This window comes from Phalacrocorax carbo, chromosome 2 (assembly GCF_963921805.1).
Source record: "Phalacrocorax carbo chromosome 2, bPhaCar2.1, whole genome shotgun sequence".
Taxonomy (NCBI): Eukaryota; Metazoa; Chordata; class Aves; order Suliformes; family Phalacrocoracidae; genus Phalacrocorax; species Phalacrocorax carbo.
This window is the reverse complement of record NC_087514.1, coordinates 142,913,361-142,937,957: the sequence shown is the minus strand read 5'-3', so window position 1 is coordinate 142,937,957 and position 24,597 is coordinate 142,913,361. Positions and strand designations below refer to the sequence as shown.

At 39.3% G+C, this 24,597-nt stretch overlaps 1 protein-coding gene across 4 annotated transcripts in view; it reads left to right on the top strand.

Moving 5' to 3' along the window:
• CDK14 (cyclin dependent kinase 14) overlaps nucleotides 1–24,597 on the top strand; it is a 323,920-nt gene that overhangs the window by 90,077 nt on the left and 209,246 nt on the right. For all 4 annotated transcript variants that reach the window (XM_064444644.1, XM_064444647.1, XM_064444646.1 and 1 more), the window contains 2 exons: nucleotides 1,792–1,886; nucleotides 13,433–13,512. In XM_064444644.1, the coding sequence (XP_064300714.1) occupies nucleotides 1,792–1,886; nucleotides 13,433–13,512 (175 nt within the window). The remainder of the gene's footprint in view (nucleotides 1–1,791; nucleotides 1,887–13,432; nucleotides 13,513–24,597) is intronic.

Here is a 24,597-nt window from a genome sequence, read left to right as displayed (position 1 = left end):
TGTGTACTGGAGGGAGATGAAAGTGCGCAGTTTTGCAAACATACGTGGGTATATCCTGATACCATTCCATAGTAAGCTGGGATGTTAGTCTCAAGAAAGGGGTATATATGCCAAAAATCCAGAATTATGGCTTAGGACAAATGTAAAATTGTTGAAGAAAAAGGATTTCTGTATTTTCTGGCTAATTGTTAAATGGGGGTAGTGGAGAGGTATGATCTACTAAGTCATGTTACCTGGGATGCTCTTGTCTCTTTAATTGATTTTAACCTTTTATCCATGGTGTTAAAGGAATTTATGCACAGATGTGTCCTGCACTGTAATGTTTGTCTCCTTTCAAAAAGCTGAAACTCGAGTACTTTTTGTAAATCAGGCATAAGATCCTAAATGTGAGTGGACACCCTGTGCAGCTGCGCATGGCTTAGCATCTCCCAGTTGAATTCAAGCCTAAACATGCTGGATTTACTTGGCTGCTTTTCTTTATAGCGTTATAACCAGAGTTACTAACAAATCAGACCCTGCATCTGATTTGAGCATCAGTGCTGACCTCCAAAATTTCTGCTTTTTACTCTATGCCATTTTGGTTGGTTAGGTACTGGACGTCTGAGCACTGCAGCCTGAAACATAAATAGATAATGCCAGGAGCAGGTGCAGGTCAGTTTTTTGCTGTGTCCTTCTGGTCTTGGAGGGAAAATAAGTTTCCTTCCTGAATAAATTTCCTGGAAATGGGGAAATTTGGGAAAATGGGATACACTTCAAAAAGCTCAAACATTTTCCAAGAACTTCACTGGAAAGTTGTGTTCAAAAATGCTTATCTGCAATGCTACCAAGTACTTCTTTTTGTAAAAGTTAGACATTATATTGTATCATTTGGAATAGCATTGTTTCATAGAATAAGAATCTGGAAGCATAACCTATGCAATACTATTCCTCATAATCTCTCTCTTTCTCTCCCTCTCCTCCTCATATTTTTAATACTATCTTTCCAAAGGAATAATTTTCACATCAAGTGAATTTCTGTTTTTGCAGTGTTGTGGTGTTCTCTGTTAGGAGTGTGTAAAAGCAGGGGCAAGTACCAATCTGTTGCAAAGGCCAGCTCAGCTATCTGGCCCTTTGGGCAAGAATCAGCACTTAGCTTGGCTCAATTTTAGACCTCTGACTTAGGCTGCAGATATTAAGGCTACAGGTTTTTATTCAACTATGCTGCATATACCTGTTATTAACAGTACAGTGTAATTATAACCATAAGCTGAAGATTGTAAATATAACTCAGATACAAGGTGCTCTCTTTAAATGTGCTTTCCTGGAGTATTTTGACCACTGTCTGAACAATGGTTGATGAACTGGGGTGGGCTTTAGTCTGAAAAATAAGAAAAAATTAAGCAGCTCTTTTAATCTGATGTTGTAGGGCAGACTAAGACTGTTACTTAGATCTCTTGACATAGGTAGGTTTAGTTGTTAGCGAGTGATCTTTTTCCTTCTATAAGGTGTTATAGGTGAAAAATAAAGCAGAAACATCTCTCTGATTAAGAACAAAATCCTTTTGATAGTTCCAGTGATGTAAGTATATGGTTGATATCGGCAACCACTGTATGGGGTGTTGAATGATGTTTGTTTGAGTAGCCTATTATATTGTTTCATTAGCTCTGCTATTATTTTTTTATTATTGGCTGCTGAAAACATGCAGGTCTATGAGTTTTGTTAATGATGTTTGCTCTCTAAAGGCTATAGCAAAGCAGTTAATGTTGTGGGTGCAATACACGTTGAAAGCTCATCTTTTTCTGTTTTGTTCAGCCTACAAGCCCCAAGTTTGGAAAAGCAGATTCATATGAAAAACTGGAAAAACTAGGGGAAGGATCCTATGCTACAGTGTACAAAGGGAAAAGCAAGTAAGTGGTGTTTTTTTTCATTTAATTTTGTGTGTAAATGAAGGTAAGCAGAAGGTATTAACTGATGTTGTGGTACTTATACATAGATCCCTATGTATGAACGCAGACTGCTACTGACTGTCATGTGCTCTAGTGAAAGAGGCTGAGACCATAATGCATAGGTAACATTACCTTCACGTCACAACAAGATGAGATCCCATCTTTTTATTCTGATGTTTTATTTGTACTTTAATGTTGTACTACTTTCTCAATATCCATACCAAATTAAATGTAGGATATTTAATTTTTAAGGGCAAGAGCACAACATATTGTCAAGTAGATTTTGCTCATGTTATGGGAGCGATGCTGAATATATGTAATGAATTTGTTAGTCTTGTTTGTCATTATTAAAAAGCTTAAATAAAATCACACGAAGGGAATGAATGGAATTTTGGACTATTGTAAGTTCAGTTTGTTTACGAGAGTTTATGTGCAATCATTTCAACTTCTCCATCTCAAAATAATCTACTGTATACATGTCAAATATTTACTGTTTTCAGCCACTTTAAGGTTATTTGTTGCAACTTTATTATTGCCAATGCTCTAAGTGCTTCTATATTGTATAAAATAACTCAGTAAACACACTTGAAATATACTTCTTGAACTAAAGCTTCAGCTGAGATTTATCTTTCATCAAGCAGTGTCTTGTGCTGGTTCATTTATTTAATGAAGTTTTCATAATCAAATTTTCAATAATAATAAAGCAGGTGTGAGGGAGGAATTGGGTACGTGCAATATCTTTTATTTAAATTTGTCAAGTGAATGATAGATGAGGCAACTTACCATTCTCAGCAGACAGAATATCATGACAGTCATGGAACAGAATAACAGCTGAAACAAGGAAATACGTGTTAACATTTTCTAGGGTCATTGAGTTATTTTTCTCACTGAGTATTTGTAATAAATCAAAATGAGGGGTGTCATCATTTCTTAGTAGCTTTGAGATTGATGAGCATAAAAACATGTTCTAAATGTAAAAGAAGTATTTACACATTTGCCATGCTGGTGCATGTATCGTCTTTCACTGGCAGCTTTCTTCAAGAAAATGTAATTATGTTGTATTGTTAATGGTTTAGTTACGCATCACCATAAGTTCCGTATATTATACATGTGTAAGTTTTTTATTGACGTCTATGTAATATGAGAAAACCATATAGATTTCAGCTTGCCCCTCATTATTAAAACCCTTTAAAAATCACAGTGTGTATCTGATGATAGTTATCCCATATGCCTTGGCTTTTGATAAGACTGAATTAAGGCAACAGGATTGCTAGATTTCCCGTCAATCAGTGGAACAGATTGAAAGTTAAAAACAAAGCAAAGTGCTTCCCTGAAGCTATTTCATTCACAGGTGATGTGTGAACACATTATGAAACATAGATTGGTTAGAAATATTCATTTATTTTAGTAGAGCTGACTGCAGATCTGTAAGAAGGACTTCAATGATTTTGATGGTAGTTGAATAATAAATTGGAATTATTGGGCTCTCTGCATTCTCCATTATAAATAATGAGCTCTGAATAAGTAGTGTGAATTATAACAATATATGTAACTTTATTCTGCTGCTTCATAACATCTTTTGCAAGGTCTATAAAATGTATTTTGAAAAAAGTGTGTGTAACTAGAGTGTGGATAAAAATGCATATGCAGAGAATATTCCTAATGTTATAGTAATATTCCTTCACCTGGTTAATTCAGCTTGGCTTACTATTTTTTTTTCCTGCTGAGTATTGAATAATTCCCATATTACACAGCACTGTCCAGATTCAGCACCTCCAGTCCAGGCTTCTGTTTCTTGAACTAGAGAAACAGTTGAACTACTTCACAGCAGAAGGTTATTCCTTAAGACCAGGGGGACACTACAGGGACTAGCTGCTATTTCTAAAGGAGTTGTTGGCTGAGGTAATGTGGTCCTGTTACCTCTTCTGTCCCCATGAGAAACTGAGTAATCTTTGGCTTAGATGATATCCCCAAAAGAAGAGAGCGCACCACTGCTACGACATAGTATTGGGGAAGATAGATGGGGGGGATGGGGCAAATGGATGAGTCAACATTGGCTCTGGCCATTCCATGGGAGCCTAACTTTGCCACTGCTTTTCTGGCAGATTGGCTCTGACTGCTAATAGCTTTATCTAAAATGATGCAGGAATAGGTACAGAAATTTTTTTCTAGCACCTGATATAGGTATGTAAGGTGAGACTGTGATATACATCACTGTGTTCCCCTGGCTACAGGCTCAGTGGAAGGAAAAATTTAGCAAAATGGGTCCAAAGAGGCTGTTTGTTTTGGCATGTGCCTGGTTTTGACTGCTGATGGATTAAGCCCTCATGGCACACCGCAGAACGCAAGCATGACCTGTATTTGGAAAAATTGGTAATACTTGCACAACAAGTGCCTTTTGGTCAAGATGCTTGAGAATCCCTAATTCTCAACCAACTCTACTGCTTGGCTTTCTCATTTTGCCAAAATGTTTCTGAGATCTGTCCTTAGCTTAGTGGAAGATGGAGAATTTAAGATCAGCTTGAGCGGGTTTCAGTGATGCTTTGTACTTAGAATTATTGTGCTTAATATTTATCACTGGCTGCATGTGGCAAGTAGTGGGGTTTGGTTTTTTTTAAAAAAATGCGTTACCTGAGATATATTTCATCTTTTTAAATTATTTGCCCTGCTAATCATAATGATGGAATAAAAAATTGATGATCCTAGCTTACTGTTTGAAAAGACTAAAAGATATATACCTGCCCCCAAAGACACAAAATTAGCCATTCCTTTCTTAAAATTTAAAGTAGCGTGTGCAGTAACTTGCTTTTAGGGCAAGCCTGACTTATTTCCACTTGGAGCAGGGTCAGTGGTACCAGGCCCTTGCCTTCCTTTCAAGCCCTGTACTTTTCTCTCTGTTTGAGTATTTGTGGCAGTATCCCAGGAAAGTGAAATGAAGTGAGCTAATTCCTCTTACTGGATGATGGATTTGTTTTTTTGTAGTCAGATGAAAATGGTTCCCTGGAGTGAGGAAGTAGCAGAGTGGACGGGACTGTGTTACTGAGGAAAGTGAAGCAGTATTCTCTTAGGCTGGGCTTTTATGTTTGTTGGAGAAATAGCCAAACAGCTATTTGTTTCTGGTTGATGGTTGCATCAATAGGCAAATCTATTTGATTTTACATGTTGCACATCAAGCATGTGTAATGAAACTCATCCTGGCATGTTCATTTTCTTCTTTCATTCAGGTTACATTCTCACATGTTACTTTGTTGTATGAAATCCCAAGAGGATGCTTACTGCATGAAATTCAGATCATGTTGAAGTGATTTCTGCCTTTTTTTTAATGTAAAATTTTGGAGAGTTAGGCCTAGTAATTTACTGATAATGCTGTAAAAAAATTATGCAAGTTCCATTGACTAACACCATGAACATTTGCCATGCAATAGCTGCAGGGCAGTAGGTGCTTTTTGAAGTCTTGTATCATTTTATTTTGCAGTTGAGCTGAAGAAGTGCTGTCTGACAGTATTGACATGTATATCTTCCTGCTGCCGTTGACCTTCTTCCCTTCTTGATTATAAATTTACCTGAATGCAGAACAATGGAATCTGGCTTGATCTGTGGCACATAAATGTTGATGTGAGGTTATGAGAGTCTGGAGACAGAGCTGGTGACAGCACAGGGGAGCTGCTGCCAGCCAGGGTCCCTTATAAATCAGTGTGGAGGCCTCGCATTCCTGGACTGGGAACTCTGCATGTTGCACTTAAGGGAAAAACCTGTGCTTTTGGCAAGATTGCGAGTTGGCATGGTTTCCGTCCTCTCTTCCCACTCTGTTCAATTGCCCTTCAAGGCAAAGAATTAAAAAAGATTACCTCGGTTAAAGCGATGTGATCTGTGACTGCTGCTTGCACAGCGTGCATGTGTGTTTTGAGAGGCAAGCCAATGGTATCTCCGCTGCTCCTGCACTGTTGTGATCTCGATCTTCTTGCTTGCCCATGTGATTTTTATTGTACCTTTACTTTTTTTGGCACCTTTACTAAGTTGCATGTGCTCAAAGTACTGCAAAAATGTGTAGAATTTGAAACGGAGACCTCAATCAACATGTTTTTGCCTAATTTCCCTACCACAAAATTACATAATTTCAATTTATCCCTAATAAAATGCTTGTCCTAATAAGTTCTCATCCCTATCCCTTTGAACTATGAGAAATTGAAACATGAGAAATGGGTACAGTACTGAGCAGAGCACAGTAGAAGCTGATGCTGTCAACCAGAGCTTGAAGGCTGCAGAGGTGTCAGTCAGTCCTTCAGTCGAGGTACCTCTCCCATTTCTATTTGAAATCTAAATTTTTTGTCTTCAACATGATTCCAATGTGTACCCAAAGATGAAAGGTATTTTTTCAGGTACCCAGGGCATTTTAAATTTATCTCCATCAAAGGCAATACCTTTTACTATTCACCTGAAAATCAATAGGGAGTTTGTGGTATAAAGAGTGGATTTAGAGAGAGATCATGCTCAGGAGGGCAGGCACCAGGCTCTGCACCAGCTGCGGTTTCCAGGCAGTGCTATTCTTAGGGCAGCAGGGAATATTTGAATGATCAGGGGGAACAACCTGTGTTTGTAGTTGGCATGTATTGTAGTATGCATGATGAATATATAACTGACCATCATATTTTGTATGTGTACCTGTGGATGGCTGCTCACAAGAAAAAGGATGACTTAAATGTTTTGATTTTTGTATTTATGATGCTGAAGTCTTTATTGAGGATGACTGACAGGGCTAATTGCTGTTCTGACTTTTTTTTTAAGTTGCAGAATTTCTTTTACTTGTCATGAAACCTCCATGAGTCTTTAATTGTCTTTTGATTTATGTGCAATCTATTGCAAGTGCCATAGCCTTCAGATGGCCTGAAGAACTTGCCATGGTTTTGTCTGTCATGCTGTCGCTTTTTTAGTCATTCCAGCTTTACTCCATGCCCATGTGAGGTATTGTGTTCACTTGCTCCCTGATATGTTTCATATGCAACAGTCCAGTTCAGAGATAATATTTTCTTCATGTTTTGTCCAATTTATTTAGACTGAATATTTCAAAATTGATCTTGTTCATGTTGCCTGAGTGACCTAAACTTTCTGAACCTTTTATTTCTTACAAATTATGTGAGATCAGCGTTCATCTACAAACGAAAGTCTCTTCCTCTGAGGATACCAGATGGCTGGAAAAGGAATATATATTAATGGATTATGAAGAGGCACGTTATGGTTACCTACTAGAGCTTCCCAATTGTTTTTTGTTCCTCCCCCCCTTTCTTAACTGATGTGCCTAACTGATTTTCATAGGCTGCTTTTTACTATACATTTTAAAGTCATGACATGGTTTTATAAAGTATGTACATTGATACTTTTAAAAAATCTCTAGCATTGTAAATCTTTAATAAAAACAATAACTTCAAGTTGAACTACATGCAAAACTAACAATAACAGGATGTTGAACTAAAATGCCAAATGGTGGAAAAAATTATTGAAATAGTGTAAGTACTAAAATAAGTTGCTGAGATTCTAACTAGAAGATGACTCACTGACTATATTGATCACTTACTGAGTGAATTTCTCAGTGTTTAAGAGAAATATTGGGAGATTTTTCCTTTGTAGTTGTATATATAAAGAGAATATTACACTATATATGCCGTGCTTCAACCTGCAAAGCAGTTTACAGAGGTGACCTAGCATTATTATCTCTTATGGCAGGGGACAAAACTGAGGGAAGAAGTTCTATTATATTACTTACCCAGGACTGCACAAGAAAATGTGGCAGAAAAACTAGGATAGAACATAGTTATATTGGATACAAGTACTAAAAGTTATTGGATAGTAATTTATTGGCACTGACACATGTATGCATGATTGGAATGGTAGAGCAAACGCTGAAGTAATTTGCCAACTAAATGCCGTTATGCACCAATGTTTTTTCCAGTTAGCTGTGGAATGAGATCGCTCAGAAGATCCCCTGTGACTGTCTGTGCGCAGAGTTGTAAGAGGCCACTTGACTTATAAGTGCTACGACTATGTTTGTTTTCAAGTTCTCCTTATATGAAAATCAGTTCTTTATATGAAAAACAGTTCAGTTCTTTATATGAAAATCAGCGGGGCCCAAAGAGATGCAAGGTATACACAGGAGGACCGATGCTGTGCATCGCTCTCACTGCTGCCAGTCCCAAGTGATTTGCTTCCAGCAGGTGTGAGCCAAGTGCAGCCCCTGTGCTTAGATGAGCAGCTGATTAGTTTGAACTGAATGATGTAGGCTGGGAGGTAGGGATGAGGGACCTGGAGGTGAATGCTCCGGTGCTGCTCACCTTCTCCTGTTCAAGTGAGGGCTGCCATATTGTTTGTATGAGACTGCCTTGAGTCCTGTGAAGAACAGGATCCCAGAGTTCCAGTTACAACACTAATTAATTATTTAAATCCTTGTTGTGGTTTGTCCCAGCTGGCAGCTAAGCCTCACACAGCCGCTCACTCACTCTGCCATGGTGGGATGGGGGACAGAATCAGAAAAGTAAAAGTAGAAAACTTGTGGGCTGAAGACAGTTTAATAGGTAAAGCAAAAGCCGTGCATGCAAACAAAGCAAACCAAGGCATTCATTCACTACCTCCCATGGGCAGACAGGTGTTCAGCCACCTCCAGGAAAGCAGGGCTCCATCATATGTAATGGTGACTTGGGAAGACAAATGCAATAACTCCCAATGTCCCCCTTCCTTCTTCTTCCCCAGCTTTATATGCTGACCATGATGCCATACGGTGTGGGATATCCCTTTGGTCAGTTGGGGTCAGCTGTCCCAGCCGTGTCCCCTCTTGACTTCTTGTGCCCTCCCCAGCCTGCTCACTGGTAGCGTGGGGTGAGAGGTAGGAAAGGCCTTGACTCTGATTAAGCCCTGCTTAGCAGTAACGAAAACATCCCTGTGTTACCAGTACTGTTTTCAGCACAAATCCAAAGCGTAGCCCCATACTAGCTGCTATGGAGAAAGCTAACTTTATCCCAGCCAAAACGAGCACAATCCTTCATCTGTCTCGGAACTCTTTGATCTATTTTTCAGCCCTAATAAACGTCAGCATTATGACGTATCTTTAATTCACTGGCTGCTTCTAAAACAAGGGAACTTTTGTTTAGGATGGAGGTTAAAAGATGGTGGGAGTTAAAAAAAAAAAAAGAGAAGTTGAGGGCTGTGCTAGTCCCTTGAGTATTTGTACCATGGGGCTTTAGGACTGTAAGTGGTTTTTGTAAACTACAGACATAAGACCTTTTCAGGAGAGAAATATAATATAGAGCATGTTTACATTGAACTGTCTTTTATAATAATGATTAAAAGAAGCATTTCCCTCAATGTGGAATTAATTACTCCTTGGCAGAATAATCAGAGGTGACTAAACCTACAGTGAATTTGCCTCTGTCAGGTTTCTTCAAAGGAAAATTCTGCCAGAGCTTGGTTTTGTTAGGCCACCATGGTCTGTTTAGGGTTTTAGAAGTCTGTTTGTGACATTAATATCACTACAGAGTAGATCTAGTTAGATATTCTCTGGGTTTGATCATCAAACTTTGAGCTTTTCATGTAAATGAATATTTAACAATTGAGAGTTACTTTTCTTCTTAAATATTAGTTTCTTGAATGTGTATCACAAATAAGAGCTTCGTCCCAACACCATCTACTGATTTTTCTTTGCAGAAATATTCCCAAGCTTAGCACTTGCTTGAGTTGTGAACTCAGCTTCAACTCAAGCCAGCGGTGAAACTCTGTATTAAATTAACAGATTGAAATCAGAGTGGCAGGTTTTATGTTAATTGACTCTTTTAAATTTGTTGTATTTAGAACATTTATTGCATCTAAATATAACTGAAGAACTTGAGAAAATAGTGTTGTTGTCTTTTGTTCTTTATGTGGCATCGTCAGCATTATCCCCAGTGAAGCCCATAAGTCACTTTATATTAATCAGTATTATATGTTCTTAATGACGCATTAAAGCATTAAATAATTTCTAATCTTCTCTACTTTCTCATAAATGGTCATTTTTATAAATGTATTTATTTTGGTAATGCTGATACGTGCTGTTTTAGACAAAGCAGAATGACACATTAGCATTTTTTGTAATATCTGGCTCATTTGTATTTTTTATAATATACAGACTTTTGCTATATGTCACATAAAACACTTTGGACTGCTTTTTCTTTTGCCTACATTGCATATAAAATCAGAAATTTATTAGAAGATGTTATATAACTTTAAAATGCTGACTTTCCATAAATGGGAAAACTGTTCATCAGCTGCTGGTGACTTGCTTAGAGTAAAGCAGCTTGATGTGATAATTAGAGAGGCTTCAGGACTTCTGTCCTTTCTCTGAAGATTTTTGGATGAGAGACAGAGTGAGTGAGTTTAGGAAAGAAGATGGCTTGTAAGTTAGAAAAAAGGAATTTTATAATCAATATTGTCCTTAATAGAAACTAATGAGGCAGTTGACAGGATAGACATAACATGATAAGTGAAATCCTTGGCCCAGTTAAGTGTATTGTTTTGAGAAGCTGTGAAATTGTTTACTTTGGACAGTGAGCAAGAGAGGTGGTTTAATGAATCCTAGATGTTAAATGGGACAGCAGCTTTGCCTTTTCACTGTCTAAAATGCTGTCTGCCTGTCAGCTTTTCTACTTGTATTTGAAAATAATGAAAATACTGAGCATGCTTTGAAAGTTGTGGAAGAAAAATGTAAAGTAATATCCGGGAGGAATTCTGCTAACCTTATCTGATCACCACTGAAGATTGCAAAGACAAGTTCTGATAGGCTGCAGAGGTAATTTTCTCCAGGTCTCTCTTTTTCTATGTTGTTTCTAAGGAAATTGCCACATTCTTTTGGCACATCATCACAAGATTCAGGGCATAATTTCATGACATAGCTGGCTTGATCCCATGGCTCGTTGCTTCTCAAGAGGTGGTCCCAGTTCTTCTCATGTGTTTTCTAGTGGGTTTTGCTTTTAAATTGTGAAAAATGTCTTCATAATTTTTTAAAAATATGGAAAGGCCAGTCTTCTCCTGTTTAAGCTCCTTAGGCAGTCTTGCTGTAGGGGCTAGCGGGAATGAGAGCAAATACAAGACAGTAGCAGGAGTGTGTGGCAGGGATTTAGCAGGAGCAAGAGTATACCCTAAGGTAGCCCTTAGCTCATCTCTGCAGCACCATCTAACTGCATCCTGAGGTTCCATCACTGGGAGAATAGTTAAAGGATGTGAATATACACACCTATTCTTTTAACTGATGATACTATATTATTTCTCACGTCTCCAGATTTATACACTCCTGTTTATAGAAAATGAACTGGAAAAAAAAGCTTTTAATGACTGGGTAGTAAATGAGAATAAGGAGGCTGTTTTATTCTGGAAGTTATAGATTGATATATTGGAGATAAATAATACTGGAAGGGGAGAATGAAATCCCAGAGGAACGCTACCTGAGATTAGTTCAATCATTTCAGTAGTATTAAGAGTTGCCATCATGTCTATCAAGATGATGACAGGTACCAATGACAAAGTGGCAGTGATAACTAAATAGCACAGCCCACCTGCTGTGTTTAATTGTGAATCCTCTGAAATGAGTTCCACGCGATTGCTGTTTGTGTTATTTGTTACTCTTAAAGAATCAATGGAATGTAGAACTTCAGGTTAAAAAGAACATAATCTACACAGTGCTGCGTGCTGTTTGCCTGTCTCTCTAGCAAGAGACTCCACATCCCTATTTTCTAAGTACCTCCTTAATCTGCTTTTTGCCATTGTATTCTGCATTGCCTTCTCTGAACACAGCATCTGTCCTGTTTCTTATTTAAATTCCTCCTGCGCAGTATATAATCTATTGTAATAATCAAGTTATCCGGGTGTCTAACTTATTTATGTGTATGTGATAGGTAAGGTGGTGTGTTGGCAGAAGAGTTGAAAACTACATGTGTATAAGAACTGCATGACTGTCATCAGTCTTTCTACCTCTGCTTTTATTATGGTTTGTTCTCCTGTCTGTGCATGACACATGAAGTTACTTGGGGCAAGGCTTATCTTTTTCTGGTGCCAGAAGTCCTGTTTAAATCTAAACAAAAATACATGTAAGGCAGTTTTAAGGAGAAGTCCAGATAATGCAATAGGGTTAAGCTGATAATTATCTTTCAACAGCAACTAGCAGCCTGAGACTTGAGCTGGTGCCATTCTGAAGTATTACAAATAGTTGGAAGGTGATGAGGAAACCATCCTTTGACAACAAGGGTTTCTTAAGTTGCTTGGAGTCCTGATGGGATGCTGTGTATAGGGCTAATGAGATTCTGGCAATTGTAAAAGAAGAAACAGAAGAAGCGAGACGGTAGCTATCCTGTCACTGAAGTCATCTAACTACAAAAACTAAAAGCCTAAGGGAGAAGATGAATTCAGACTTGGTAGATGCCCTATCATTTTGCTTAGAAAAATGAATACTTCTGCTACTCATACTAGAATTCTTCTAGGACCCAGAACAATAGGGAATTGCCTCCATGACTACAGGAGTGTGAAACCTCCAATGTTTCCTTGGGCTTTGTGGCTGTAAAGGCTAATTTTGCTTTTACAGATGATGATGATGATGATAATAATAGTAATAATGCAACTGTATTATGCCTCTTCAGTAATCTACCCTCACCATTGCTTGTCATACTTGTTAAAGTTTTAAAGTATGAGTTAGTTCTTAAGGCGCGTAATCGATATCAGTTTTTATCTTTCATTCAGTTTTTGTGAGATTTAATCTGGATAGACTGAACCAACTGGATTTTTTTTGCAAGGCCTTGAATGTGATTCATATCTGGTGAAATTTTGAATGCTAGAAGTGAAACCAGCCAAATGGATTTGAAACTAGAATGACCTGTTGTGAAGTTTCGTCCCTTGGAGCACAAAATTTTTTTAATCTTATAAATGAGAATCGTTATAATCTAACACTACACTGGGACATGTAGTCACGAATGTACCTTAGGAACAGTCCTGCTCTAACGGGAGGTGGCCAGAATGACCTAAAAGATATTTCCATCTCAAACTTTCATAGATTTTTGAGGGTGATAATTATGGGCATGATGCAGTGGGAAGGAGGCAATCAGTATAAATATGGATATACTGCAGGTGGGGTGATTGATGAAAATTATGTGCCTTTTTCTTGGAACAATTTGATCAAATAAAGGGCAGATACTTTAAGACCATATTTTACAATGTGATACTTCTTAACAAAGCTTCAGTTTAGTGCTGTGATAGAAAGGAAACAGACTGACTCACAAAAAACTGAGATCATTTCTTGGATTGCATCTGAGTGTGAAAATATAAAGTTGACATTATGGAAGCTATGAAGTGTTTCTTACAGTGCTATAAATGAATCACTGGCATTGACAGGAAGAAGTTGAATAAGTACACGATGGGAAACAAGTTCTATTATGAGAAATACTGTTGCTGCTTTAATTTTGTTTTTTATTTCTCCTTCCCCTCCCCTCTTTCCCTCTCAGGGTAAATGGAAAGCTGGTGGCATTGAAGGTGATTAGATTACAAGAGGAGGAAGGAACCCCATTTACCGCTATCAGGGAAGGTATGCACTCACATTTAATGATTATACATGGGGTTTTTTTATTTTTGTAATTACATTGCACTTCTTAGTTCTGCACCATGCTATAGTGAATAGCTTGAGAATTCAAATTATATGGTTATGTTCTCAGTAGGAAGAGATGTTCTCAGGCAAAGGAGGACTAAAAACTCATGCACTTCTGGTGCTTCAAAAACAAAGCCTCTGGTGTGGGAGTTCTTGTTAAAGAATGCAGCTTTGCTTCTGTTTTGGCCCCTGTTAGGTTAACTATACAAATGAGTACTTAAGAGCATGTTTTAAGATGGGTGCGAGAAGTCACTCTGGAAGATGAGGGAACTCTAAGTCTCGCTTCTTGCCTGTGGGCAGCACCTAAGATGAAGGTAGATGTAATTTTTCATTTACCCACAGCATGAAGTGAAGAAAAGCGTTTTTTGATGAAGGCAATCAGAAGATCAGGGCGGAAAAATACAGGCGTCTTAGAAGCTGTGTGTAGTTTTGGACTAGCTTTTGTTTATATTTCCTTCCCCGTGGACTTTGACTTGTATGGCTTGGGAATGACTCTTATCTAGCATGCTTAGAGATGCCAGTCATGCTTTCTGCTCTGCTCCTTTATCCTTCCTTGTCAGCCTCTCGTGGTCCCTAGTGATGGCTGCTTTATCTGAGCCTGCCTGTGTTGAGCTCCTTTGCAGAAATTGCTGGATGTGCCTTCTCTACATGGGCCTCCTCTGGTAGAAGGTACTAAAAATGAGCCTTGGTAGAGAAATAATAAACAATTTAGCATCACACCACTGATTCAGACTCAGCTGAAGTTGATAGTGAGCTAAAGAGATGAGGCTGTTGCAGCTTTTGAGGGGCCTTTTAAAACTGTGCTATCTCGGCATAATTCTCGAGGTGGGATGAGCCAGGGAGGTATCAGAACATCATCTCTCACCAGGTCTTACAGCATGGCCCTGTGTGGGAGGCGCACGGCTTCATGGCCATCGCAGCCACAGTCCCAGCAGCTGCATCTCCCTTGTTCCTCGCTCCTGCCTACGTTCCTGCAGCCATCCATATGCTGTATGTCTGTCGGTACAGTGAGCCCGTTTGGGGGTGGACTGGGCAAAAATAATCCGTGTTGCATATGATTGACACCCTGAAGTTAGAAACCTTTAAAGTCTTGCAGATTTCCATCCCAAGGTTGTGTATTTTAAAGGGGGCTCTTTCACAAAGGACGGAAAACCATGAGTGGTCAATTTATGAAGGAATTTCAGCAGTTCTTCTGTACTGCTTTGTTTGACTAATAATTATTGAATGATCTGACACATTTATTCATAATGATATATATTTTAACTGTGAGCTGTCTGTCCCTGCAGCTGTGCCACGATAACGAGGTGTACAGAGGGTTATGAGTGCAGCTTTCAAAATTTGTAATGCCGAGTTCAAGGCACAACAACAGGCTGTGTTTCGAATATGTTTATTGTTCTCCAGGTTTTTAGTTGATATGTTACTGACTTAATAAGAAAACAGTAGATACTGTTTTCTTGTGCCTTTTCAGTGACACTTAAAAGGTTTTTTATTGTGAGCTTGGTCTAGTTGAAAATTTATAGCATTATAACTGTCAAATGCAGTATAATGTGTTTTCCTTTGTAAATAGTTTGTTGTGTGAGCTCCGTATAAATAAGTGTTCTTTAGGAGCAAAACCAGAGATTTTTCCACTTGATTTTTTTTTTTTTTAATCATAAAGGAACACTTGCATGAAAATACTTCTCACACTGTCATTGGAGGAGTTTTTCTTGTAGCTGTGACTACAGCACTGTGGTTGAAGCCAGTTAAAATTCTGGTACTTTAATATTAGTAGAATATTAAAATATTATGTCTATAAAAGTTCTTAAAGTTATTAATTAATGTATATTTTCTTAAGTATGTGGTGACTCATTGATTTTGATGGGACTATATGCATCCATTGTATTTCTAAGTACTCATCTAGGCTGGGACTGGATCCAAAGTGTATTAGGCTAATGAGCAGGGTTTTTCTCCACTTTTGTAGACTCTTAGTTAGGTGCGGTCAAACTCGGGTTGGTGGGTTGTGCATTTTTTATTTTTTTTTTGGTAAGCGTAATCCCGTCTCTTGGGTAGTGGAACTTAATTCAGATCTGTAGGTGCTATTAGTAGAAATACCGTCTTTCATGTTTTATATCATGTAGAATTGAGACATACATGATGTGTATGATGGGAAGGGGAAAAAATCTGTGTCTAGTTAGGCTTTGGCTTTTCTCTTGTTTGTTTGGATTTTGTCAGAGACAAATATTAGGGCCAGAAAAGTAAGGAAGGCTGTACTACAACTCTAACTTTCAGAAGGTAATCTCAGTGATATTGTGCCAGATCCATATTATTTGACAGTAATGCTGCAGCTGTGGACTTGACTAGCGGGGCCTGAGGAAGCTGTTGCTTTCCTCTTAGCAGCATCTAATCCATCTTGGACATGCTGGGTTCTCTAATGCAGTCGTGGCTGATCTTGGGTATGGGATGGGGGAGGGGGGGAGGAAAAAATGCTTGAAGTTATCAGATAAGTTTGAGACAGAAAAACAGTAAGAATGGGACACTGTGTTAAGCAGGTTGTTGTTGATTTCTGTTGGCTGACTGAGAGCTCCAGCCCTGTAATTTAGACTCGGAGAATTAGAACAAGGGCAAATACCACTGAAGATGAGATCAACTTCTAATTTCACTTATCTGAGGAGTAGTGTTGCCTTAATCAAAAAAATGCATGTATGGTATCAGGAGCCAGAGGTCTATTGGAGAGTGTTTCTTTCCAAAGTCTCTCATAATGGAGAAACCAGGCAGGTTTTGACCTTGCCTTGTTCCTTATTTTACTCATTTTCTAATTGTCCATCAGTGCAAGGCAAATTCAGGCAGAAGTCTAGTTATTTATAAATTAAAGATACTGTAAGTACATTGTTTAACATTTCTTATGGCTCCTTGGGTAAAGCAGTGAGAGAAAATAGCATTCCTGTGCTCTCCTCCTAATGGGGGTGCTGTGTGGTGTTAATTAGGGGGAAGTTACAGGCTGAAATCTTAAGCAGTGGTCATGCTGAGGGAATTTTGTAGCTGTCTGTGTACAGGGAAGCGTATTGTTACTGTTGTGACAGCAGCAGAATGAAGCTCAAAGGAAAACAAAGCTACAAAGAAAAAAGACTAAGAAGTATGTGACTCTGGAAACAAGCACTGACTTGGTTTAAACAAAAAATGCCAGGAAAAGTAAAAAAAAAAAATCCCTTGCTGAAGCTGCATGAAAAAGATCATAGTTAATTACTGGGGGAGGTTTAGCTGAAACTGTGATTAAAACTTATAAAGTAATTCTGCTTTTAGAGCAGATGATGGTTCGTGTCTTCTACCATTTATCAAAGTTACATAGGTTTGAATGAAAGTAGGTAAATGTGGCTTATTTATCAATGCTGCTCAGCCCTCAGTTGAATTTCTAGAACAAAATTTAGAAAGAGCCTGTGCTAAATGTTCTTTCAACTTGATCTGAGTCAGTTGTATCAACTTACTGATGCTTTCATTTAGTGGCATGCAGTTTACAGGATGTTTCACCCTGAATGTAACTCACTTAGTCTGGGGTAATCTAATTTACCTTTGAAGAACCTAAGAAAAAGAAAAAAAAATAAAAGGAAGAAAGAGAAAAAAGCGCAACCTGAGTGAGTTAAACCTATGCGATTTTCTGATGTGGTGCAAGCCACCATATTACTGTTGTGTTCTAAATGTGCCTGCAACTGTGATATCTGAGATGGTTTGGAGCCTGAAAGTCATTTACACACTATTTTTTCATTTAAACTAAATTCAGTAGAATACAGATTACAAATTATTTGTCTTCTGTGTTAGTGTAGTTGTGGTTTATTCTTTTACTGTAACTCTCATTATCAGCTGTTCAGTGATGTTTCAGCATCAGACTTGAAGTGTTATTAAATCCAATGCAGCTAGCAGAAATGATCACTGACCTTAACTTTTATCACAGATATGTCATTCCCCTAATTTCCTGTGGTATCTCATGTTCATCTAGGCTAAATACTGAACTGTGCGGTAGATTCTAATTCTGGAAACAGCTTGATTTATGATTCTGTAGTTACCTTGTTTGATTTCTGAGTAATAATATTCCTTATACCCAGCTTGACAAAGGTTTGCTTTTTGGGTATGTGTGTACACAAACATCCCTTGGTTTTACTGCTGTCTTGCTTGTGAGGTTGACTTGCTTACTGTGTTCCTTTCTTGGGCAGTAAAATTATTTCTTCCCCATCCTAACTGTGAAAACTGTTTTGTATTAGGTTTTCATTTTCCACCCTTGGAAATATCACTGCTCCTTTGCTCTGCTTAATTTGATCTACTATTATTAATAAAACTATTCTAGTGTTTTAGTAATGGTAATACTTAATTTCCTGTAGGCCTAGGTGATGTTTCAAAGCATCATCCAGGCATGTTTTGTAGGCATTTTTGTATTTTGCCATTTAAATGCCATGATTAGGCAACTTTTAGTTTATTTCTCTTTTTATTAATTTTTGTATTTACATCTTGTAATTAATATATATTTGTACCTATTTGTGTTTCACATTTAAAACTGTTCAGGTCAAAGATTGTCTCTACATCTTCAGTTTGACAGCTGCCCAGATAATAATTTTCTGTTTGCTCCAGTGTCGAAGGCTGTTATCTTAATGACATGTATGGATAGCAATGTGGAAAAATAGCACATAAGTGCTTTGGAAACAGCCAGCTGTCTTGCGTTATAAAATTACAAAGAACATAGGATTTGCTTAATTAATTTCTTCAACTTAAATTTTTGAAGAACAGTTCAGCACGCATGCTGAGTAAGTTTCTTTTGTGACTGAGTAAGTTTGTTTCGTGTGGGAGAAAACTTAATGCATTTGAGTGCCAGTATAGAGTGGGGAGGATAGATGTTTAATTCTTGGCTGCAAAACATCTTCAAAAGTCTTCAGAGTTTCAGGCCTCTTCCATCCATATCTCACTGTGTGGTAGGAAGGAAAAGGAGAAACAAAACTAAAAAAACCTTACGGGGTCTTTAAGAAAGAAATGCGAGTCAGCCTTTATGACCCAGGCTGGACAGGTTTTCTGAGGTTGGGAGGTTTTCTAAGGCCTCCCCTTCTGAAGTTGTCAGGCTGGAGGGGATAAATCTTCACAAAACTTTTAACTGTGGAAAATTGAAGCAGAGTAACTGCTAAGAAAAAAGTACAGGGAAGGTCAGCAGTTTTCCAAGAGAGAGCTCTTACCTAAGTGAACATGTAATTTATTGCTTGGTGTTCCTAATAAGTGCACAATGGAAAATACTGCTTTGTAGTAACAATACTGTAAGTGATGTAAAGCAGCTGTGCTTCTGTATTATCCAAGACAAATAGCACAGTCTGTACCCGTACCATCGAAGGAAGGGCTACAGAAAATTATATTTTTACTCAGTATTCTTGTGACCTCATATTGAATTATTACCTGAGTTATTGCATGCACTTCCAATCTCAGTGATTTTTTAACTGATATATAGCATAATGATCTTTACAACTTTAAGTCAACAAATGACCTCACGGCACTAGTTAGATGACTCATGATGATAAGCCTCCTATTCATTATATTACAGTAGGTCTGGAAGGTTGTATGCTGTGGGTCAAGGGCACAGTGAAACAACATCTGCCTATTTTTTTAAGAGTCATTGTTTGTTGATCTATGTTGGTAGATGGTTAACATGAAACCTGCAATGGGAATCCCGTCTTTGTCTGCCAGTAAAGAGTAAATGATTCTCTTCTTTTGGAGGTTAAATCATCCTCTTACAAAAAATAAACCTGTTCTTCCTTTTTTTAATGCAAGGTTTTAAATTTTTTTTTAATTAAGGAAGCTTGACAGCTGCTTTCTTTTGAGTGATGGGAGTTTGGAGGACTTTCATATTTCCTTCATGAAGTCCAGTCAAGAAATTTAAATTTCTGTAACTGAAATGCCTAAAAGCTTCATATGTGTCTTGCTCAACAAGCCTCAGGGAACTTCAAGCTATTACGTTTAAGATTATGGAGATGTAACTATTCTGAGCATGCATGTCACATGAGTTACTACAGGGATTTTGTGTCTTCATGTTTTGAGAGTCTGAGGATAAGTTCATTCTCCCCCAAAAGCCAGATTGCTTTGGAGCATTTAAGTAAAAAAAAAAATAAATAAAAAGAGGACAGTAGCTTGGCTGTAGCTTGGGGAACTTTTTCTTTGCTTACAGAGTTGGTGGAGCTGGTGTGCATACTGTAGGCTAAATAGCTACAGCTCAATTAACTGTGAAGTCCCTGCAAAGTCAATGCAGCTTGTAGCCATAACAGCTTTGTTCTTCAGTGTCGTTAAAAATAAAACACGCAAGCCAAGCACCTCTGGGACACTGTTGCTGGATATTTAAGGTCAAGAAGTATTCAAAAGTAAAAAAACTCCAGCAATTTTAATTTCTCTGTCTGGTCTCTTTCAGTTATGGAAATCCTGCAGGCTTAGCCAAACTGTTTGCTTCCTCAAGTTAAAAGGGGAATACAAGATTTCCAGATTAAGACAGGTTGGGCTTCAAGAGGTCCCGGATGACTGGAAGATAGCAAATGTGATGCCCCTCTACAAGAAGGGTCGGAAGGAGGATCTGGGGAACTACAGGCCTGTCAGCCTGACCTCGGTGCTGGAAAAGCCCATGGAGCAGATCATCCTGAATGCCATTATGCAGCACGTTAGGGACAACCAGGGGATTGGGCTCAGCCAGCATGGGTTTATGAAAGGGAGGTCCTGCCTCACTAACCTGGTCTCCTTCTATGACAGGGCGACCCGCTTAGTGGATGAGGGGAAGGCTGTAGATGTTGTCTACTTGGACTTTAGTAAGGCCTTTGACACTGTCTCCCATAGCATTCTCCTGGAGAAGCTGGCTGCTCATGGCTTAGACAAGGGCACTCTGTGCTGCGTTAAAACCTGGCTGGACGGCCGAGCCCAGAGAGTGGTGGTGAATGGAGTCAAATGCAGTTGGCGGCTGGTCATGAGTGGTGTTCCCCAGGGCTCAGTGTTGGGGCCGGTCCTGTTCAATATCTTCATTGATGATATGGATGATGAGGGGATTGAGTGCACCCTCAGTAAGTTTGCAGATGACACCAAGCTGGGTGGAAGTGTTGATCTGCTGGAGGGCAGGAAGGCCCTACAGAAGGAGCTGGACAGGCTGGATCACTGGGCCGGAGCCAACGGTATGAGGTTCAACAAGGCCAAGTGCCAGGTCCCACATTTTGGTCACAACAACCCCATGCAACGCTACAGGCTTGGGGAGGAGTGGCTGGAGAGATGCCTGGAGGAAAAGGACCTGGGGGTGTTCGTTGACAGCTGGCTGAACATGAGCCAGCAGTGTGCTTAGGCGGCCAAGAAGCCCAACGGCATCCTGACTTGTATCAGGAATAGCGTGGCCAGCAGGAGTAGGGATGTGATCGTGCCCCTGTACTGAGCGCTGGTGAGGCCACACCTCAAATACTGTGTTCAGTTTTGGGCCCCTCGCTACAAGAAGGACGCTGAGGTGCTGGAGCGTGTCCAGAGAAGGGCAACAAAGCTGGTGAAGGGTCTAGAGAGCAAGTCTTATGAGGAGCGGCTGAGGGAACTGGGGTTGTTTAGCCTGGAGAAGAGGAGGCTGAGGGGAGACCTTATTGCTCTCTACAGCTACCTGAAAGGAGGTTGTAGCGAGGTGGGGGTTCTTTTTTTTCTCCCAAGTCACTAATGATGGGATGAGAGGAAACGACCTCAAGCTGTATCATGGGAGGTTTAGATTGGATATTAGGAAAACTTTCTTCACTGAAAGGGTTGTCAGGGACTGGAACAAGCTGCCCAGGGAAGTGGTTGAGTCACTGTCCCAGGGGGTATTTAAAAGGCATGTAGACGTGGTGCTTAGAGACATGGTCTAGTGGTGGACTTGGCAGTGTTATGTTTATGGTTGGACTTGATGATATTAAAAGTCTTTTCCAACCTTAATGATTCTAAAAACCACAGCACATTTGGAAAAGGATGTTCCTGGGGCATGTCTTATGAAATTAAGTCAGCTTTTAAAATTTCCAAGACTTTGGGATGTTACTTATTATTAAATAAGCTGTGATGTTGTAGAGAAGGGTATATTCATTCTTACTGAACATTAATAATAGAAAAATTACCTTTAATTTCTGGAGTTTTCATGACTGAACATTTTTTTGATAGCTCAGATTTTGAACCATGTTTCATTTGTGCTTTCTCCTGCGTGTGTTTTTGTGTGCATTTGCGTATGTCTGAGAGAAGAATGTTAGATCCTGGGTGATGTGGAGCTTCGAAGCAGCAGGAGCTTTCATCTTTATTCAGGTTTCCCTCCTGCTGTTCTCCCCAGCCCTGACTGGCTGTTAATTTTTTTTTACTGGCAGTATTCATTTGCCTTGCTCTGAAAGCAGTTGGACTGACTGGTGGAAACAGGTGAACTGAATTTCTGGTCATCTCAGATGAATATTGGAGACCTGATAGTTTTCCAGTCTCAGATTGGAGTGGTTACTGTGATGTTATTGTATCTTGCTTTTCAGCATGCCCAAACTGTGCTGTGCTCCTTCTTCACTTCTTTTTGGTGGACTGTAGGGGAATAGACAGGGATTGGCGACCGGAAGATTACGGGCTGTGACGGAAAGATAGACTCCTCCCCATAGGAGTGGCAGGAACAGGAACCGCAAGAGCTATATAAGCGTGTGACGCAGCTAAATAGACGGACATTTTGTATCCATCATGTTGGTGTCTGTGCATCACTGTCCCCAGGGTGGGTAGAGCCCTGTGTCCCGGAGGTATGCGGCCCAAGATAAGTTCTCCCATAGAAGCGTACAGCTACAGTGGACCAAATGAAGGCTTCTGTCCATGTTGGGTGCTCAGAAATGGTAGAGATTGATGAAGTCTCTCCTGCTGTTTTCTTTGTTCCGTGCTATTCATAGGCTAAGCATAGCCTTTCTTTTTTTTTTTTTCCCCCTTCTTTTTTTTTTTTCTTTTTAACCATCTAACAAATTAGTGGTTCTCACAATTATAAAACCTTCAGGAAGGCTGGTATTACATAAATGCAACATAAATGATAGTGTTTCCTTTTGAGAATCATGATATAAGTTTCAAACTCTATAATGAACTCCCATCTGTGGGAAAATTGTCATGCTTTTCTGAAAAGTACAAATGAAAATTCCAAATTATGCAGCTTCATAGAGCTAAATCCATTCCACAGAATATTCCGTCCTGTCCATCCTCCTCCCATTCCCCCTCCAATATTTTACCTGTAGCCTGCTGAGATGGAACACAGCTGTATCATTTGAATCTTCATTTGGTACTTTTGATGTGCAAGCTGTGATCTTCTTCTGGCTTTTGTTCTTGGGCACAGTTCAAGCAAGAAAAGAATGAGGTGACACCGAGGATTTTTTTTGTTTATAATAATTTTGCCATCAGGAATCCTTGCTCATCCTTGTTATCAATTAGCTTAATGGCAGACCTTTCAGACTCTGCCCTACTTCCACTGAAGAAGTTGTCTGTGCATCTTCAGTATTCACATGGAAGGTGTTGGATAAGGGATCTTGTGCTAGTTCCAGCACTAGAAGGTTACAAATCCATAAGTTCACGGGCGCTATTGAACCTTTGTCAATAAGACATTTGCCTACAGTTTCCTCTGACCCAAGTTTCAGGGCTCTCTGGCTTGGCTTTTGGCCCTGCTGGGGCCCTCTGGTCCGAACAGTTTTCTTCTGCTCAAAAAATGTTTCTTCTCTTCCCTATTTAATGCAGGAGTCAGAACTGTTGCATTAAGAGATTTGTCTGGTCTGCTGCTCTCACTGTCCCTCATGGTATGATGGGAAGGGTAGAAAAAAAAGGGGCAATTACAGAATATGGAGGATAAAAGGAGGGTGGCAATCCTTTCTTCATATATAACTATAATATGTAACTAGAAGTCATACAGACCACTTATGCAGCCCTCATGGCTTTCTTGTTTGAGTGGAAGTTGGTGAGGGTCAATCTTTTTATGCTGTATGCATATTTAACCTCCTCTTATAGCCCTTACTACCACCATAAAATATAGAGCTAAGTTAATCCTGCTCCAAGCAGCATTAGTTTTTACCCTGTGACCGTATCACAGTTGGAGTGGACTGAATTGGTGATACAGATCCTAGCTGTTTGTCAATATGAATGAACGCTAGCAAGTGATCGCATCTCAGCATGAATCGCTTAGAGTACCCTAAGGGAGATGCCTTCCAAGTGCCAATACTTGCCATGGCTACCTGGTGGAATAAAACTTTATCATCTGATGTTGAAGCAAAGAAATGTCTCCTGAACCTAGCCAATTCTTCAAATTGTTTTTTCTTTGTTATGTCTCCCTTTAGTGAAAGGAATAATCTTAGCAACAGTACTATTTAGCCTTGTGATTAAAGTGGGGACTTTAAATCTGCACAGAGAAATTTGTCTATGTCAAGAACTCCAAGTACCTGGTGTATGTTTTTCCACTGCTGTGTCCTGGATTTTGAAAGTTGCGGAGCAAGGTGGCAACTCAGTGTTTGAACAGGTTCAGTTGGCTTGAGTTTCCTCCGTAGCCTTTTGTGCCTGTTAAACTAGTAGGTGACTGTTGTATCTCAGCAGAACTGGTTTCGTCTTTGAGTAAATGCAAAATAAGGACATGTGAAGGTTGTCTGGTTTCCTGGTGTTAAATCTCTCCCCCTCCTTGAAGGAAATACATCACTACATGTATGGAAAGAAGTGTGTGGGCACGTATATATATTGTGTGTGCATGTGTCTCTTGTATGTCTTAAAGACTTGGCATAGAAAGCTGATTAACCCTGCCCCCTGAACAACTGAATCCTTTGTGAAGAGTCATGCACTGGCTTTGTTCAACCCACAGAATGTCTAATGTGAGTTGGATGTTTACCCGCATCTAGATAAAGGTAAAATGCTTCCCATGAAAGATGTCCATTTTTGTCAGAAGTTGCGTCTGAGACACGTGGCAATCTTCTTGCTACTGACTATAGTCATCAGTCATAAACACATCATCAGAAGAGTTTTTTGTGTGTTTAACAGAGAAGGTTCAAGAATGAATTATCCTAACTCTCC